This window comes from Bombus flavifrons, chromosome 4, assembly GCF_040668555.2.
Source record: "Bombus flavifrons isolate JBK064 chromosome 4, iyBomFlav1_principal, whole genome shotgun sequence".
Classification (NCBI taxonomy): Eukaryota; Metazoa; Arthropoda; class Insecta; order Hymenoptera; family Apidae; genus Bombus; species Bombus flavifrons.
Window position 1 is genome coordinate 12,040,244 of NC_138445.1, and position 19,926 is coordinate 12,060,169.

At 42.8% G+C, this 19,926-nt stretch overlaps 1 protein-coding gene across 8 annotated transcripts in view; it reads right to left on the minus strand.

Moving 5' to 3' along the window:
* Positions 1-2: 2 nt before the first annotated feature.
* LOC138179220 (apoptosis-stimulating of p53 protein 1) overlaps positions 3-19,926 on the minus strand; it is a 107,114-nt gene continuing 87,190 nt past the window's right edge. For all 8 annotated transcript variants that reach the window (XM_069111806.1, XM_069111801.1, XM_069111800.1 and 5 more), the window contains 7 exons: positions 6,148-6,395; positions 5,308-5,809; positions 3,701-5,219; positions 2,215-2,979; positions 1,966-2,132; positions 1,682-1,881; positions 3-1,523 (listed from right to left, as the gene is read on the minus strand). In XM_069111806.1, coding sequence (XP_068967907.1) covers positions 1,488-1,523; positions 1,682-1,881; positions 1,966-2,132; positions 2,215-2,979; positions 3,701-5,219; positions 5,308-5,809; positions 6,148-6,395 — 3,437 coding nt within the window. In that variant the 3' untranslated portion in view covers positions 3-1,487. The remainder of the gene's footprint in view (positions 1,524-1,681; positions 1,882-1,965; positions 2,133-2,214; positions 2,980-3,700; positions 5,220-5,307; positions 5,810-6,147; positions 6,396-19,926) is intronic.

Consider the following 19,926-nt stretch of genomic DNA (forward strand, 5'->3'; position numbering starts at 1 on the left):
ACTGATTTTTATTAAAAACAATTTATTCGTCATAATATATCATGCATTCTTACATAATATATCCATTATTACTTCTGAAAGGCACATACTTCATTTACGGGTGTATGATGTGGCGTAATGTGTGTGTGTGAGTGTGTGTGTGTGAGTGTGTAAATATCAGAAACATCCTAAGAAGCGTGTAAAATTTCTTTTCACATACCTGTACACTCTTTTAGATAGTATAACGATGCTCAGAATCTTTCTGATCGAGCCGTTTGAATTTTTCCTAGACGATAATCAATTATACATGTGTCTAGTCAAGTGTTAAGTCGATTACTTAGAAATTCGCACTGATGAATACAACTCAAAACGACAAAAAAGTCGTGTACCATTATCGAGATCCTTTTGATCTCTTTCGTGCTCATAAGCGCAAATTTTCTTTTTTACAACAGATCATTTAGAAGTGCGTATTGGCAAGATTACATTATACACCACTCTTAGGAACATTTTCGAAATCCGAATTTGTCTCGATCGGATTTGGAAAATTTCACCAGACGAATAAAAACGTAACAATGAGCGCAACAATATAATCTGACTTCATCTAAATAAAAACATTTAGTTGAAACAAATCAAACGCGTTTTAAATTTGTCTACGCTGTTCACGTAGAACGTTTCGCATAATATGGGTAAAATAAAAGTTGCCTCTCTGATAAGGTTGAAAGATCATTCAAAAAGTTTCGTGACTCTGCTTCGACCAGTTTAGGAAAGCATAGAAAATAGAAACGATCAAGCTTAAAAAGTAAATTATTAACGTTTGTTGTTACATCAAGTTAATTAAAATTGTTTTTTTAAGTAATAGAAAGAAGATTTGCGTTTATCTTGTGTCAGAGATAAATGAAGTTGCATTAATTTCTAATTTGACATTTTTAAAATTTTCTGAAACTTTTTGAGTGATCTTAACTGATGGATATTAAAACGAAAACGTTCCATCTCTGAACTATGCGGTTGACAGGCTAAAAGCGGAATCACGGGTAATGAGATTGAAATTTTCTTTTGTACTTTTTCGCTGAAGGAACTGTCTAACAGTTATAATAATCAAAATTAAATTGACCTCGTGGTTATGTTTTCCTTTACAAAAAGGAAGTAAACAAGAGTGTAAAAAGTAAGTGCAATTATACTTTGCGCGTATACAAGATCCAGTTCATCGTTCTTTCGGTTTTCTTAATTACATTCTAACTGTTCGTTAATGTTACGCGATTTCACCCATGATCCGGGCTTGTTAGCAATGTTCTTCGCTTCGTTTTATAAAAGAGAAAAAGAAATATAAAAAAAATTATATAGAACGTTCTGTTGCTCGCTTTGTTCAGATGACAATGGGACGCGATTAAATTAAGATAACGATCCGTAATGCGACGATGCAACTATGATACTTAACGAGATAAAGCTGCGAATCGAATACTGTGGTAATGAATCATCGGATATTACGAGTTCGCCGGCTGAGACGCGCTTCAGTCCACCTTTGCCGGTTGCACTCTTGGATACAGCTAGAAGAATGAATAAAATAGGTCATAAAACAGGTACAAATTATCAAGGAGGGATCTAGAATATTTTCAGGATGTTTCAAGCTTGAATTTCTATCTTTTTTCTTTTTAAATTACAGATCGTTGTGGCTTCTCTCCTCGTAGATAGTTCAACAACTTACGCCAAGTAAATTCCGAGGTACGTAGCCTTCCTTGTGTCCCAGTTTGCTCCACCACCATTCCCTCTCGTTGTCGTCGCCCTTTCGGAGTACAACCAGGGAATCGCCGTTCTTCAGTGTAAGCTCGTCGCTGTGTTGTGCCTCGTAATCGAACACTGCGTACACTTGCCCGTTGTTCATTATTCCAAGCTTCTCTTGGACACCTGCAGTGAGTTATAATAAAACTTGTTGCAATTGCTCATCAAGATTCAAGAAACATTCTACTAGTCGTTAAAATTAGTACTGACTGTATAAGTATTCCGAGCAGCCGTCGAAGCCCTCCTCGTCCTCTTCGCATTTTTCCGCTGCTGTTTCATGATCGGAGAGGGTAGTGGCAAATATACAAGCTCCGTGTTCCACCAGAAATCTCACCATAGATAAATTATTGCAACTCGCGGCACAGTGCAAGGGAGTCCTGCGGTATAATTAATTGAGCAATTATTCAAGGTTTACAACAAAATAAAATTAACAATTAAAACAAAATGAGCGGCTCTTACCATCCGTCGCTGTCCTGAGCGTTTACGTCGCAGCCAAACTCCACCAGAAACTTAACGATCTCCAGATGACCGGCACAAATGGCGTTATGAAGCGCGGTAATCCCTTCGTCGTTAGCCGAACTAGGATTCGCCACTTCTTTAGCAGTCTTCTTTACCAATTCCAATTCACCTTCGAGGCTGGCGTCCAACAGAAGCGCCAGAGGATCGAAGGAAACCCTCCTCGAAAGATTCGCCTTCCCTGTGCTAGACTTGAGATTCCCTTTTTTCCTCCTCATCACCTCGTTGCTCTTTCCATCGACTTCCAGCTCGGTTCTTCTTTCGGATTCTTTCGCCTTTGCCTTGTCCTCGATATTAATAACGTTCAACGCGTCGATGATGTCCGCTTCCTCCAATTTCTCGTTGCTAATTACATCTTCGTTGATACCGCTCTTCTTGCAATTGTCCGTCGTGTCGATGATTTGTGACTGTTGCTGAGATTGTTGTTGTTGTTGCTGTTGTTGTTGTTGCTGCTGTTCCGTTTGCATTAGGTCCGCTGGAATCTCGGTTTCCGGGAATAGAAACGCCGGTGGCATCTCAATCCGTCGATTTATCGACACGTGAACATTCGATTTGGCGTAACGGAGCTTCGGCTGTTCGGAGATCGGCGCCTTCTTCAGGGTCAGAGGCCTCGCTTTGATGATCTGATGGTTGCCGAATTGGGTTTCCGTTGGAGACTCCGGTGGTTCGGACGTAGGAATCGGCGGTACGTCTTCTTCTTTCTCCGTTCTGTGAACGATTCAGTGGAAACGTCGGTTAGGATCGACAGAATAGCTTGGAGGATTGCGGTTGTCCAAGAAGGTGCATTAATTGGGACAGTACGATCGACGTGGTTAATTCTCGAGCTTAGAGACTCGAAGAAGTTTCGGAACAATTAGATGCTTTAATACGTACAACTAACTTTGATACTCTGTATCAAGTGTTTGAATTAATGGTCGAAGACGCCAGGTCTATCAAACTCCTAATCTCTTAAAAAAGTTTCGATGACTGACGTGTATTCGAAGAAAGGGGAAAAGCGCGCGATTTGATGGTAAGATTTGGAGGGAACTTAGGTCAGGAAACAGGAACTTGGATCCCGCCTCGATGGATCGAAGAGCTCGCGTACACTAAACTGTTGTCTCAGCTGCACGGTAGTGGTTCTATTTTGGTGTCTATTATTCGAGACAGGCTTCGATTCACCGGCCAAATCGATCACGGACTAATTAACATTTATAATTAACCCGGTAATCGTTTTTATGAGCTGTTCCCAAAATCCCTGTTCTATCTACCAGTTTCTTTTGGGCAATAGTTGCTTGGCATGGATTCGAATAGAGATAGAAATTTCAATCTTAAAATTCCAATCTAAATTCCGAAATTCAAATTTTTATTTAAAAGTAGCTATGAAATCTGTGAAATTCGTTATAATCTAAATTAATACGCCTAATAAACGGTAGCGAAATAATGCACAAACCTTGCATTGATTCCCAAATTGTTCTTGCAGTCGCTAATACCGTCGGTCGAGTTATCCACCTTTTCATGATGAGTCAGCCGTGGCGGAGGATTTGGTTTGCTCGGTTTAGGAGGTAGTGCTGGTTTCGTCTTGTCCTCTCCCATATTCTTCCTCTCGTTCTCGTTCTTCAACCTGTCGAATTCGAACGTTTTCTCCGCGGTCTTCGCAGGGATGTCAAATTTCCCGTTGTGCTCGTGCTTCGTCACGGAACCCTGCTCGAATTTATTCTGATTGTTTTCGAATTTGACGGGGTCCTGTTTGAACTGTTGCCCACCGACTTCGTATTTATTCGAGGGTTCGTGCTTGAATCCTGCATTGTGTTCGTACTTCACCACCGACGGTCTAACCTCGTGCTGATCGTGCTTGCCGTATTGCTGAGTATTTTGATTAGGATCGTACTTTGTTCCATGTATTTGTTCGTGCTTGTTCTGCGCAGATTCGTATTTCCCTTGTTCGATCTTCGATACGTTATCGTACTTATTCGTCTGATTGGTAGTTTGTTCGTGTTTGTTTGATTGTTCGTATAATTTCGTTGGTTGATTGGTCTGGTCGTATTTTCCATGCTGATCGTACTTAGAATGTTGCTCGTACTTTATCTGATGAGAATCGTACTTAAATACCTGATTGGGCTCGTACCTTTGCTGTTCGTGCTTAGCTGGAAGAACATGTTCGAACTTTTCTTGGCCTTTTCCTTGCTCGAACTTCATCTTATCGGATAGTTCGTTGCTGGATGTAGGACTGGTCATCGGTTGAGTTTGATTGTACCTTTGAACCGAATTCCCGAAGCTGGTCCCGCTGGATGACGAGTGAATGGTCGACGGAGGGTTAGGAGAGTTCTGAGTCTGATAGACCGAGGACGAAGACACGTGAGTGTTTGCTTGAGTTGGGTGCTGAATCACAGGATAATTGTGCCTCGACGAGTAAGTCTGATCCTGATTTGGCGTTTGACTGCTAGGGATAGATTGATTTGATTGCTGTTGATTGGCATTTTGAGCGTTCAAGCCGACAAAATTTTGCGCGTTATTATGTCCACGGCCTATCAGACTCAACGTTTGAGGCATTACAGGATGAATTTTCGTGGAGGAAGTCTGATAAATCTGAGACTTGACGGAGAAACTCGGCGCCACGCTGGATACCGGTTTCTGATGCGTTTGAAGGTTTCTATGGTTCTGAGTTTGGGTAAGGGACACCGTGGTGCCAAGGTTCGACGCCGACGAACCAACGTTGTGTTGCTTCTGTTGTACGTTCCCATGCTGTTGCTGTTGCGTTTGCGACTGTTGTTGTTGCTGATGGATCCGAAGATTCTGCGACAGACTCTCCGGACTGAAGTTGTGGGATGAACTGATCAAATTGTTGTTCGTGCTGTTGGTATTGTTGTTATTATTGTTATTGTTGTTGCAGGTCTGTTGCATGTTCACAGGCTGGTTTGCTAGGTTCTGGTTATGCTGCTGTTGATTCGTGCCTAGCAGTTGCGATTGACCTAAGAAAATATCAATCGAATCATCGATTAATCGAGCTTGTAGCTTACGATTAAATCGTTCTTCGAAAATTTTGTTCAAACTACTAACCTTGAATATGCGACTGCGACTGGCTGTGAGCGATTTGATGACCAAATTGTTGAAACGCCGCTCTCTGACCCAGCTGGGACGCGCTGGCCGAGTGCTGAATCTTGTTCTTGTTAACATCGTCCTCGGCCGCCTTGAAGTTCACCGTGAACTTGGTGTTGTAAGGCAGTGTCTGGTACTTGGGGTCGTTCTTGTTTAGATTAAAATCGTTGTCATTCGGTATATGGGAGTATGGTTCGATGGCGGCTATGTTTCCAGCGGGTCTGGACTTTCCTCCGGCGTTGAAGTCCAGCTTCGACTCCGTGAACCCCGTGTTCGCGTTCGTGCGGTTTCCAGAGCCTAGTTGCTGGCTTAGTCGTTGATTCAAGGCTCTTTTGCGCTGAAGACGACCCTGAAGCTGGGCTATCCTCGCGTCTATCGACGCCATTTCCGCTTGTCGTTGTGCCAGGGCTAACCGTTGTTGGGACACCATCTGATTTTGCTGCTCGTTCATCTTATTACGATACTGTTGACGGGGAAAAGGGATTCGTTTCAATTTCCTAGCTCTCGTTAAAATCAGTAACACGAATCCTGCTTCGTTTAAGACGTTAAAGCGAAAAAGAAGAAAAACAGTTGTTCAATTTCTATCCGACCCTTTAAGATTTCAACCATTCCTATAAGAAACCATCGTATAAGAAAATTCTGTGGGATCGGTAAAAGCATTCCGGTCACACTCGCGGAACGGACGATATCGACCTACTCGCCCTCGGATGGTCGGTTACAATTTATTGCAAATGGAAGCCACGACCCAGAATGGTGCAGCTGGGAACAGGAGCGACGGCTAGAGAGTGTGCAAGGGCTCACCATAAGCTCCCTCCTAAGTTTTTCCAGCTCGGCGCTGGCCGGCGTCGACAAGTGTCCACCACCGCCGCCGCCAACGCCTCCGCCACCGACGCCTCCGGCACCTCCACCTCCGTTTCCGGTCCCGGCTGCGTTCTGTCGACCCCGCAGCTCCTCCAGCTGTCGCGTCAACTCCTCGACCTTCGCCACCGCCAGAGAGAGCTCTTTCTCCTTCTCGTTAAACAGCGCCCTTATGCAGTCCAGGTCCGAGGCTGTGAACATCAAACCGAGAAGAACGTTACAACGGAAAGCAATATTTTATTTACGAACTGTTACATTTTGTTTAAGAAATTGTGCAGAGAAATCAAGGTGGAAGATTTATATCATAAAAGGAATGCTTTTCTTCGTTTTCTTTTTTATCGTGGAAACTCGTTCTTAAAGAGTATCGTTCTCGAGAATGGAATAGTATCGTTCCAAGTCGATATATAACTTCTCGAGTCTCTTCTTTAGAGTTGCACGGCTTCGAGTATGAACCGGAAACTGATTCGATATCCCTACAAAGATAAAGCAGGAGTCTGTAAGAGGAGGTGAAACGAGTCGGTCGTTTGACCCGACAAAGCAATAGTTTGCGAGGATGAAACTTTCGTTTAATTATTTCCTCGCTCCTTTGATCCGTTCCCTGATTCGTTCGCGACACCTTTCTTCGCAGCTTTAATCTCCGTCTAACGACGTTATCTTCTTCTCTCCGTTGCTCACCGCACTTTAAAGTAGTAGTTATCGAAAACAAGAAACGTATGCGAGCTGAAATAACAAATAATCTTCTCCTTTCTCCGAAGACGAGAAAGTCGTGTACCTTCCAAGCAGAGGAATTCGCATCCGTGGATAAAGAAACGAACGCTTTCCTCGCTGACCGCGAAAATGACGATCGTTCCAAGATCTTCCGTCCCCGTTTTTCCAATTCGATGACTATCGATTCGTTCTCGGAACGAGAACGGCGAAACAATTCAACGACTAATTGCCCGATCGTAGCACGTCGACTCGTAACGCGAATCCCTGCCGTGTCTCTCGTAAATCATTCCTTTAATTGACACTTTTTCCAACTTTCCAACGTTATTCGCTAGTCGAGGTAGCTTTCTCGTCGCACGGGTCTTTGCCTCGCGCGAGTTCGTACATCGAATTACCGCCGATGGATGAGGATTTTTTGAACTGCAGGAGAATTCGGAGCTTCCGTTATCGAATTTGAAAGGGAAACACGAATGGTTGTACGGTTTTCCACTGAAAGGTTCGCGGAAAATCTCGTAGGATTTGAATGACCTAACGCATGACTTTCTTTTCGATTTTAGCAAGTTCTATACAAAAGGACGACGGGTATTAAAAAACATATCTCCTGAAAACGAAAACTCGTTCTGGAAAATTCTATTAGCATTTCGTAACATTACACGTGTACTGCAACTTACACCTACGATCCTTTCAAGAATGATTTCTACAAGCGCGCCTTTCTCTCGTAAGAATAAACGAAATTTAATCCAATTAGAATTCATTTTCAACAAGCTATTTATTCCACAATTTGATTCTCAGCAAATTAATCATGAAACGTTCATGTATCCTTTGATCTCTTTTATCAGTTGCCCCACTCGTTTAAACAATTACGAGCTCGTAATTCGCTATGACTTTTGTTTCTTCCCATCTCTCTCCGTTATTTTATATCATTATACAATTTTGCATTTCATAGATGTATAATCTTCTTCTTTTTAAAGGGTTTCCACGTCGACGAATAAATAAATAAACGAACAAAGAAATAAACAACAGAAAATATACAATCCTAAAAAGAAATTATTGGATTCTCTTCGATTGTTAAATTTGTCAAAGGTATTTTGGCTGTCCAGGAATTTCTTTCTCCAGCAAATCGACCAGATCGAAGCATCCCACCACCCTTTCGATTTTCCGAACGATCGTTCTTTCGAGTTGCAACGCGGCTGTCTCGCGTTTTCCAGCTCGATTCGCTGGAATACATCGCGTTGGAACCAGTCGTCCGCGTTCGACTGTCTCGTTTCGATACCACCGCAGAAGAATTGCCTCGAAAGCTCGTAAACCACGCGTATCCTGGACGACCGAATGGTTGTCCTGCGGAAGGGACGATTCTTCGTCTCGTGTCCTCGATATATATCCAGCGAAGAAGAGCACCTCGCGTGGAATACTGCGCGGCGATCATGATTCGACTGGTCTCCATTCTTTTATTTGTCTCTGGTGTTTCATTTCTTTGCAGCGTGCTGACGTTTATTGCGAATCTCTTCGTTGGATGTACCGAGGACGAGAATTTTAAGCTTTTCAGGTCCGTTGGCAGCCGTAGCTCCGCTTAATTAGAAAACCTCCGGAGAATTCATATACGAAGGACGGACGTAAGTCGTGGGTAAGAAATAAAACGCTCAGGAAGGTCGTCTTTTCGTCGAGAACGCGGTTCCAAATATTTCAGGACCTCAGAGGTTCAAATAATTCTTCAAAATCCTTCGTACGATTTTTGGCTACAGCGACCGATCGACGATCTTTGTAATCGGCATTGAATATCGGTCACGAATTAACATTTAATATCGGTTACACACTAGGAACACTTTTGCAAGCGATTAAAATTTCGCAATTTTATTCCCAACCGAAATCTTTGGCCAGAAGTCTTCATGAACCTCTCACCGTATGTATTAAAGCAACGTGGCGTTTAATTTCAAGGAGACCCGGATTCGCAAAAACCAGAGAACTGGTTCGTAGGCCTTTGACCGCCTTGCCGTCATTTCCCGCGGGTGGAAAGCGGCGAGCAAAAACAGCCCGGGAAACGATGAGGATGGAAAAATGGAGGCGAAGAATGTAGGAGAAGGGACCTTTTGTCGCGTTGCTCCACAGAGGAACGATCGGTCTCAGCCACGCCTTATTAGACTTTTCATTTCCATTCCCCCTTCCTTCTTCGTCTTCTTCCTCTTGTCCTTCTTTTTCCTTTTCTTCTGCATTCAGCTTATTGCCTCTCGGCAACGCTCGTGAACCGCGAGACAGACATGCCGTGGCGAAAGCTCGTCCCTTTTCGAAATTACTGCGAGCTGAGTCGAACCGTATTTCGCGCCTTCGTGTATGCCTAATTTGGAAATTATGTCGCGAGAGTTAGCGGGCGAACCAAAATTTTCGTTGTGGGAAATTCACTCTTCGAAGCGTAGTTACAGAGAGACGTAGCAATTTGTCGTTTTCGGTCGCGTTGCTGCCTCGAGAATTGTAAAATACGTGCTAACTAGATGCGCAGCAGCTTTATAAAAGCGGAGAATGCTTAGACTAGTAGCGAACTTTACTCTTAACAACACGAACACTCTAATTCCACGCTGAACATTCTCAGACTTTGGTCTCCTGCGTATGCTTCTGAGTTTCAAACGTTCCGTATTCCGCGACTCTGCTCGCCGATTCAGTTATAGCTAGTTTGCTGAAAATCTCTCGAAATCCAGCGACAAACGGAAGGGATGAAAGAAACGATCGAGAGCTGCCTCGTTTTTACACGATAAACGAATGCGAACTGCGAAACGGTCTGATTAATTGGATCAGGTTGCGTAAAACGTGTTCAATTGATACTGTTGCACGATTAAAGATGCAACGGTCGTTAGCAGCGACGCGAAGAGATATTCGTTCGATAAACGATACAACAACAACAACAGCGTGCTGCGTTCGCATCGATGAATTCTCGTCGTTTAATTGTATGCACCAATTAAAAGGATACCATTTAATTAAACGCAGGCCGCTGTATCGCGCGAGTTCCTCTCCGACAACGTTTGCCAATTTTTGCGAGAAATTTCCACATTCTCCGCGATCCTGACGTTAGAAACATTAAACCAGCTGGTTAATGATTATTTCTCTGGTCTGGTTAGAATTTACGTACCAATCTCTCTCGAGTTTCGTTTGCATCTTTCATACCATTCTAAGAGGATGCTCGCTATGAACGTGAAAAAAGGCCACTTTCGTCGTTCGTTGAGAGGTACGTTGACGATTTAAAATCCTCAGTTAAGAATCTATTGCCTCGATGGATCTCAGAAAATTTAGCAACTCTCTTGCTTCGCTTTTCTTCCTTAAAGATTCAAGAATTTGGATCGTATTTAGTGGAAGAGAATGAAGGGCACTTTAAAAGCTGAATATCGTGTTCGAAAGTGTAGAAGAATATTACTAAGAATATTAATTGTTCGGAAATTTCATTTAGCACGTTCTGAAAAGCAATTTGATCTCGATCGAATGTGAGCTGAATTTTCGTTGGTCAATTCAAATTGCGTGTTGTATAACCTTTTCGATCGTATTAATTTCTTTAGACGATAATAAGAAATATTCATCCGCAACAGTATCTCTGTTCGTGATAACAGTCGATCGTCAAATTCTTCTGATAATTAACTGGAACCTCGTGCCGGCTGTACTAGGAGACTATTAATTGCTTCGAGTTTGATGATACGTTGTCGCTGTGGCCGCACGTTGGCGGTGATTATCGATTTCGCGAGGTCGCGACGCACATAGGGTATCACGCCTCGAACACGTCCTGAGAACACCGGACCTTCCGGCAATTGCAAGTTCGATTGCACTATCGAAAATTGGTCACCGCTTCTCCGACGGCTATTATACTTCTTCGATTCTTCAGAGAGTTGCCGGGTTCATGCAAATTCGCGACGACTTCCCACGTCTATCAGCAGCGAACGAGGATTTCCGTTCGAGTTTTCACCGGAAACGACCGTTTCCAGCACTCCGGAGTTTCTCGGAAATTTCGAAACTTCTCTCCGTTAATTTACTACGAACGATAAGTCGATCAACCATATCGTATCTTACACGTGGAGCGATATGAGCTTTTAATAATCGACATGGAAACGATGGATTTTTAGAAATTTCTCATTTTCATTATCCCGTAGATTCGTTTTAATTTGAATCCAGTGTACTCGAGAATCGATTCGTTGTTTTTTAAACGAGAGTACGGGTTAGAATCGTCGAGGATGCTTTATGGTTCGATTGCTTTTCACGCTGGATTTGATTGTCAGAGTTCGTTGCATCGAAGAGGAATATAGTCGAAATAAAACAATAAATCGGCCACGAAGATCCACCCTTGTTCTTATTGTTAGACTCACCCGTTTTCCCTCGCCAATGATTTCGCGTCGCGCAGGCTACCACGAAATGGCCAGCATTCTCTTATTTATACGCGGGCTGTCTCGAAGTTGGACGCAAGGGTTTATTGGCTTAATTCCGCTATTTTTCTTTTACGAAAATTCGGCTAGCTTTAGTAGATCAGAACACAATAGTTAGACGTACAGCTTGCTTCGACGAAGCTGTTGAATTATTTTAACGAGAAAAGTTGATGTTTATCTCTAATTGGTGTCCAAATTTTCCACCATTATGCTGAAGCTTCTCGAAGTACCTTTTGAATCGAAGGGGAAACAGAGGCAAAGAAAACCCTAGAAACTTCCGCAGAGTTACAGAGACAGAGCTCTCGTTTTATGAAACTTCCTCGAATCTTCCAAAACGCGTCCTCAATTTTCCCGACTCGCGATCCCTCGCCAACTCTTGCGAAGAAATTGTTATCGGTGAAAAATATCGCAACACCAAACGCTTTCGGCTATGGTTACAGTCATAGAGATGTAAAGATAAACCGTATCTGCGAGCTGAAAAAGCGATACAAGGATAGAAAGAATACGCTGCATAGAGGCCCTTTGTGCGCGAATATTTCGAAAACCAAAGCCGAATGGCGGTAATATGCATAGAGAAAACTCTGTTCAGAACGATGACCTCGACAACGTATTTCACGGTCGTCAAAAATCGGCAAGATCCCGAATAATTATCCAAGCGTCCTTTCCAAACTTGTTCGATCACCGGTATCGTTGGTCGATCCGTTAAAATTACGAGCTGCGGTATTCGCGGATGAAGTTCGTCTAAAATTAACTCGCGAGACCGTGGGCCAATCGCTCGAAGCTTCTGCTACATAATCTCTCTAGTATAGAGAGAGGGTGAGAGCGAGGGGATGATGTATCGTCGCGTGGCGCTATTGTCCGATGACCTAGAATTCCATTATCGAATTCTGGCTATATGTGCCGGCTGGCGAACTCTCGCTCGTGTTCCTGGCTGTCGCGCGGCTTCGAGATTCGATACGCCTCTCGGCATCCGTGCCGCGGATACACCGTGTTTTCCGTGTCTACGCCGACCGAATGGATTTCTGATACGCGAGCACCGCGTGCCTCCGATACGCCAAGCGCCGTGTCCTGATTCAAATTTATCGAAGTACCCTGGCAATTTTCCTGTCGTCCATCTTTCGAGTATCTTGCGTGAATGCCGTCGCCACTCTGTGCCTTTGATTCTCCGGTGACTTTGGAGTAACTCCCGAGCAACGAAATTTGAAGATTCTTACCGAGGCTAAATGTCTGTACTGACAGAGGATTATTCGCAAACAAATGTCGCAGTCAAATAGGCATCTGTTTTTCTGCGGATTTTCCACGAGAGATAGACAGTGATTGGCTGTGACACGTGTTTGCGGGCGATTGTCTGTCGATCGAGACTTAGCTTAAGGGGGTATGCTATTTTAACTTAACATCTCTTTTCTTTTTGCTTGCAAATATTTGGTAAAGGACGAAGATTTTTATAGGGAACTTCAAGCAATGTATTAAGTCTGTGTTTATGTTTTTTGTATTACATAGAATTACAAAATGGCAGGGTGGTTGCAACATTATCTGACTCCATATCCAGCGTAAAAGGTAAACATTTTGTACGCGAACTTAAGAACAAAAATAGATTACCTTCGATGTAGCATACGATTTTTCCATAATTTCGAAAAGTGGGGGCTTGTGAGAGACAAAATATTATTCTTCGGTAAAAAAAAAAAACAACTTTAAACGTTTGTAGAAACTCAGCGGATTAAGACACTAAAACAAGTCATCAAACGCTACATTATGATCTATTTTTGTTTACGTTCGCACAAAAATGTTTTACTTTTTACATTCCAGCCACGTCTGCCACTGGCTGCAAGCAAACAAGGTCCCGCTGAATATGAAGTAAGACAATGTTATACCACTCCGCTATTTTGTAATTTTATTTAATAAAAGAAATAAAAACACAGAGTTAGAAAGTCTTAATCTTTTACCAAATACTTGTAAGCGAAAAAAAGTGTTAGATTAACTCTATTTTTTTTTAGACTTCCAGGCCTGCATATCTTCTTTAAGGAACACGGAAAAATTAATTTCCTTTCTCCTTGAACTTATTTCGTAGTTTAGGTATTAATTACGACCAAAGCATACTAAGGATCGATATATGAATAAGCGAAAAGTTAATTTCGATAGACGCGTAATCAGTGACCAATTAGATTAATCAGTGACCCATTAAGGATCGAGCAATAGTTTTTAAGAAAAAGACGTAATTAGATAAGACTTACGCGAACTTGTATCGTAGGAACTTCTTTATGTGAAAAGTTTAACCAGGAAGAAGTGCCAGTTCATAACATATCAGACTCCCTAGAGGGATTTTTTGCTAGCCCACGAGAGAAATCGATTCAAAATTGAGCTCGGAAAGATAAGCGATCCCGTTTTTGCGTTTCGACGGAGTCAAAGGCGTCCCGAGACGCTTTTCCCCTTTTTACTTTGATAGTAAAACCAGAATAAAAGCGACGCCTTCGAAAAATCGGACTGAGAAATCGGTTCTCTTATTCTTCGCAGGACTTGACGGGACGTTGCGAAACTTCGACCAAGGGAGCTTCGACTAGCGTTCCATCTTGAATACCAAATCTCCAGGTGGAAGCCTGGCGCCTCTAAAGCGTCCTTCGGCTCGCTGGAAAAGTTTCCGCTGCGTTCTCCCTGTCGACAGGCAGGCCAGCGAGATTTCAAAGTGCTCAAAAGCTGCAAAGCCGATGGTTACCGATGCTCGTCGCGGGAAGTCGTTGTTTTACTTTCTTTCGTCGACGAAACTTTTCGACCGTCGGCTCGTAGAGAGGGCGAGGATGATTTCTTGCTATCGCGAACGAGCATTGCATCCGATCTCGTCGATGATCCAAGCAATTTGTACGTACGTTGGTCGATGGTTTTCGATTCTCTTCGCGGCAACGCGTTTCTTAGAGGTCTTTTTCGCCGTACAGCTGCCTCCAGCCTTCATTTTCCACGAGAATGAAATTTCTCGAGTGAAAGAGAAATCGAAATGCAAAGAATTTGTACATAGGTCAATGATCTTTATTTATCTTCGTGGCGACACGTTTTTAGAAAGGTTTACAAAATTTGCTATCGCGGAGCTATTATACTTCCAGCCTCTCTATTTCCCATGGAAACGAGATTTCCCGACCGGCAGAGCCTACGGAGCATTGCACGAGAACCAAAATGGAACGCGAAGGATAAAGGATCGCTGGAAACACGAAGAGACGTTTAAGAGGGTAACGATCGAGCGTTCTTAAAAACTCTGACACTGGAAAAAAAAACTCGTTCCGTCGTTTTTTCAAGTTGTAACTTATTTTATGAACTCCGGACAGTGTTCCAAGAATGAAACGTGAAACAAGGTTAGGACTCACCGCCTACACGTATATAAGTAATCACATTTGGAATAGCTAGCGTGTTGCACGAGTGGAGTTTATACGAAACTTTCGAGAGTATAGCAAACATAAACTCACGCTCAAAGTTTAAAAGCAGCGCACGGGGAACACTCAAAGAGAAACACCGCCATCGGTATTTTTTATCAGAAGCAATTTAAACCATTTGGATCATCGGGAAATTCCCTTCGGGTCAAATTCACGGCAATGTGTTAACAATTTCGTGGAACAAGAAGAGCCCAGAAATTAGCCCCGTTTCTAGAGAAAATAGAGATGAGAACTCGCGATCCAAGTACTTCAGGCACAGTCTTCCGGAGCACTCGTTCTAAAACGATCCACGCATCTCGTGCAAAGGAGACGAACAACCCTATGCAGAAGATAGATGAGGAGGAATGGGGGATCACGTTCGTCGCTCCTCTTATTTGTTCTCCGCTGGAAAGCGAACAATGTTCGCTCGATCATATTTGTGCTCCGTCGAAACGAGATTTCGCGATCGGAAGAGGGTCACGGTTGCGTTAACCCAGTTCGTGAAATGTAGACGGAGGAGACTCGAAAATGTGGTTGCCAGCGAGGGTAGTTACTCTATACGTGCTGCAGCACGTTAACGCCACATTTCGCAAATCATTGATATTATAATTTTCGTTTTGTCTTGTTATTTCCTCGTGGCTTACTGTCAGAGCCAGTTGACTTCTTGCATAAATGAAACCTCAATGACCGCAGCTGTCTCGCGGATTGTCTTCCGCTCGTTAGACGCGAACAAGTTTTGAAAATCGCTTGTAGATTAAACAAAGGTCTATCGTTATCCATTGTATCGTTATAGTCGTTCATTTCTTTCCTTATCCTTTCACACACTGTTTCTTCGTTCAAGATGTTCCGTTCCCTGTTGCTGCAGTCAGTGTCGTGCGTTCTGTGTGGACCCTGTGAACGTTCGATGGTACTTCTGTTCACTGTGTTGCTTTAATTCGAATCTTAATCAATACGCGAGTACATCGACCCTTGAAAGTGAATTCCGTGGATTCTTCGTGGAGATAACCATTTTCTACGTGATAGCGGAAAGATCTTTTGAAGAATAGATTCAAATCAAAAGGGGAAGTTCTATTCTTGATTTGACTATCGTTCAGACAACCAACAGGAGCAAAACTGCTGCAACACCAGACATGTTCTCGGCTGAAGAAGATCGTCGAGGCGATTTAATAATTTGCCACTGTTCACGATTACATGTTACATGGATACATGTACATGCATACAGCGCGCTGAGCGTAAAATCGTTTCTGTTTATCAACATCCAGCCTTTTGACAGCGTCTCGCAAGCTCCTCTCCACCAGGCTAAAATCCTTCCAAGATAAGCGAAAAGCACGATGACCCATTGATTATGAATCTAAGTGAGAAGACACGATAAGACGGTCGATGATTGTAAAATGAATGCGTGTAATCGTTAATTGGCGAGGAATGCGCATTAGCTGATCGATCGGCAGATTTTCTTCCCACTTTCATCCCGCTTGGTGAAACTAAAAATACAGAATTCGCTCGTTAGACGCGCAATTAAAAGCAGTACTGCTCGCGTTGTTAATTAAACGAACGTTAGAGCGTAAACTCTTCTTTTTTTCCTTCCATCGTTACTTTTTTTCTCTTTCTTTCTTTCAGCCGCGAATCGGAGAACAAACGGTACGCTTCCACGAGTCGCTTTACTTTTCAAACCACGAAACCGTTTTAAAACAGCTGCCCGATTCTCTGATATTTCCGTTGCGGTACGCTTTGAATTCGAGCTCGTCATATTTGCGATAGACACTAGGCGAAAGTTTGCCGGTCAATTTAAAAACTTCTTCAATTGTATCGTACTTATCCGCGCACGAGAGTTTACAGTGGGTTGTACCAAAAGTTCATTTCGTTTCATTGCTAGACATTGCTAGTGTATAATATTTCATGCCCTGTATAATATCACTGAATTATACACGATCCATTTTCACATATCAGCCTCTTCCATCTCTTCGGAAATCTCTCAGCGTCAAAAATTGCTGAGAAATAGCTATCTGTTGCTTCCATTAAAAAATTGTTTGCGCACTAAGAATTGCAACTGAGACTTTGATTTAACGAATGAGATGAAAATCCTGAACAATAACAATACAATATTTTTAGAGAAATCACAGCAGTTTTGGAAAAATGATATAGACGAGAGTGGATCGTATGTACAATAACTTAAAAATATTGTACACCTAGTGCCTAGCGATAAAATTAAAAGAATTTTTGCGACAATCTAACAGGTTTGTGTAGGAGAAATTTGATGCGAGACTTCGAATTCTATTGCAATTTATGTTCCTTTAACTGTGATTCCTGCTTCGTCGTACATAAGCATGAACGATGATATTCTCGGCACTCGCGCGAGAATTTCTATCCGTGTTGGCTTTCAATTGGATCTAGGCTTGTGAATCCTCCTTTCTGCAGCTTCCGTTCTCGATTAATAATTTAAGGTAGCTCGAGTCGATACTTGAGAGTTTTTCCCTTTCGTCGGGAGCGCATCAGTCTATTCTCGCGGAACGACTTGCCGAGAAATACGAAGAATACGAGGAACCTAGTAAATGCAAAGTATCGGGCTCGCGAGTGCAAGAAACGACGAGGGGGATGACGAAAGACTTCGTCGCTGTGCATGGTCGAAAAAAAAGTTCTGCTATTTTCAGCAACCGTTTCCATTCCTGATCTCGTGATTCCTCGACAGGCAACTTTACCTTCGAATCGATCGGCCAAAGTTGTACGATTGGATTCCGTCTGTTCGGCATCAGAGATAATGGCGGAACTCGAGAGGGAAAAAGCGTCGAATCCGTGAAAGGATCGGTGCGCGATTTTTATTACATCAAAGGAAATCAGGCGATTTTTCGCATTGAAAATTTCATTGGAGTTTCGTCGCAAAACGATGAAATTATATCGAGATATCCCGAGGGCGAAATTTAAGCAGGATCTCTATCTATCACGAGGTTTAGAGTCTTAGACAGTCCCGAAATTCTCTGCCAAGAAACACAGGAGTCTTTAAAACTGTGCCGAAGTGTATCAGAGTTCACCGTTTTAGAAACATGGAAATCGGCTTAAGTTTATTCAAGCTAAGTTTACTCGTGGCCATTCGAGGAAAATTAATTTACGCTTCTTAAACTAATGAAGGAGGGACCTTCGTATTTCTGGTATTTTAGACTTCCTCCTACTTTCACACTTTTTCCCCGTATCTCTGCCTTACTTTTCGAATAACGCGCTTTCTAATTGTATCTTACTCTCTTTTTTAAACATCGACCATAGATAAGAGAAAAATTATATTACGTTTCCCCACTTTTATCGTCCGGCAGGGATTAAAACACATTATGTACACAAATGAGGAAAAGTCGGACCAAGTTATTCCACGCCCTCTGTGACCATCTCCCTTGACTTCCTCCGTTTCGTCGAGCAAAAATCTCGGGAAATATCTGCGTGGAAGAAGAAACGCCTCGAGATATGGTAAAATTAGACCGTGGACGATGTACGAAATTACCGTTCGTTATCAAGAGGATCCACCTACGTCGTAGCCCATTTTTAATTTTCTCTGCTAACCTTTCACCCACGAGATTCTAAATTATCGACTCGACTTTTCCGCTGATCTGTTCGAAATAATCTATTTCGGATGTATTTCGTGGAAGGAAGGTTCGCGATGTGGAAAAGATCGCTGTACATGCTCCGTCGACGGGAAACGAGATCGTTTGAAATTCATAGAAGGCTGGCGTGACTTTTACGTTTAGAACGTGGCGAACCTGTCATTGCTGGGAAACCTACGCTTTGATAAATTTCCACTCGTTGAAATGGCCAGAAAGATTCGCTTTATTCGCTTCAGATTTCACGGTCGAATTTCAGTTTTACGATCTCGACATTCCAAACTGTAATTTCCTATTTGCAAGCGTATTTCGAAGAAAGGCCAAGCGTAACTCGTAATCACGGGTAGGTGTTTTACCTTCTAAACTGCTGTTCCGCGAGCGCATTAATACCTTGTACCTCGGACGCATTAATCCACGTTACACCGTGTATTATAATCTCTTTGAATAACAACTGCGTTCGCGTTTCACGCGTTACGACAAACGACTTGGAATAATCTTCTTTGCTTCCGAGATTAAGCCATTAGCATCAGTCACGCCATTATCGACATTCAGAATGTTAACCGTGGCGAGTCTCGAGAAACGGATCATGGGACAATCTCCGTTTTTCAGAAGCCTCTAGGGCTTCCATTATCCGATTGAATATCGATTTAACCGTTCTGCATCCTCGATCCAGCCAGTTAGTCTGTCTCCTATTACTCCGGTCGACGAGTTACCTTGTTAACAATCTTCCAGATAGCTACGTTTCCTCTTCGAGGAAGATGAGTAGGAGATAAGCGCGTCTTTTCAAGTTGAGACAGGCGGGGGGAGGCGACGTTCTCCGATAGAGACGGTCGAAATTAGAATTCATGGTCTGTCAAAAAGTTGGGCCATTACGCGGCGAAGTGGAAACTATTAGACGGAAAATACGAGTCTGCCCGATTACGCCGCCACGTCTGTCAGCTAGCGGACCGGATTTCACTACGACGGAAACTCCGTGGGAGATTTATTCCCGCTGAAATTCCCGCGGCGCTAACTCCAAACTTTTCGCTGTTTCGCGAGAAGAGGATAGATGGTTCCGGTTTTCGATGCCGCACGGTTATCTTAGCTGATTATCTAAACAGTGTCTCCTGCTGCTCGGCCCAACGACCATTCTTCAATTTCCAAATCGAATTCTCGCGCGGAGATATACAGAGTGTTCCAGATAACGTGATCAATCGACTAGGTGGTGATTCCACGTGCAGAAATAAGTCGACAACGTGGAATAAAATTTTGTTGTGCCGTGCTTGGTTTCAGAGAGAATCAACTTTGAAAATCTATCCAGCATACTTGAATTTGGCTAATTATCGGCTAGGTACGAGTAAATAATAGTCCGTAGGAGGTTATCCTACATGCGAAAATTAATTGAAAATTGATCTGTTTTCGCGTGACGTTTTACTTCCGAGAAAAAGGAAAGAAAGACTTTGTCATACGCGTGTATTAAGTCAATTCTTAATTAAATATGTTCGAACTTTGTTTTCATAAAAGCGAAGGCTTAAACAGAAAGATTTTCTTCCTTATTTTTCACCTATTTTCGCATCTAGAATAGCCTTGTACCGATTATTTGTCCATATCTAGGGGATAATTTAGTCAAATTCGAATGTACTTGACAAATCTTCGAACTGGATTTTC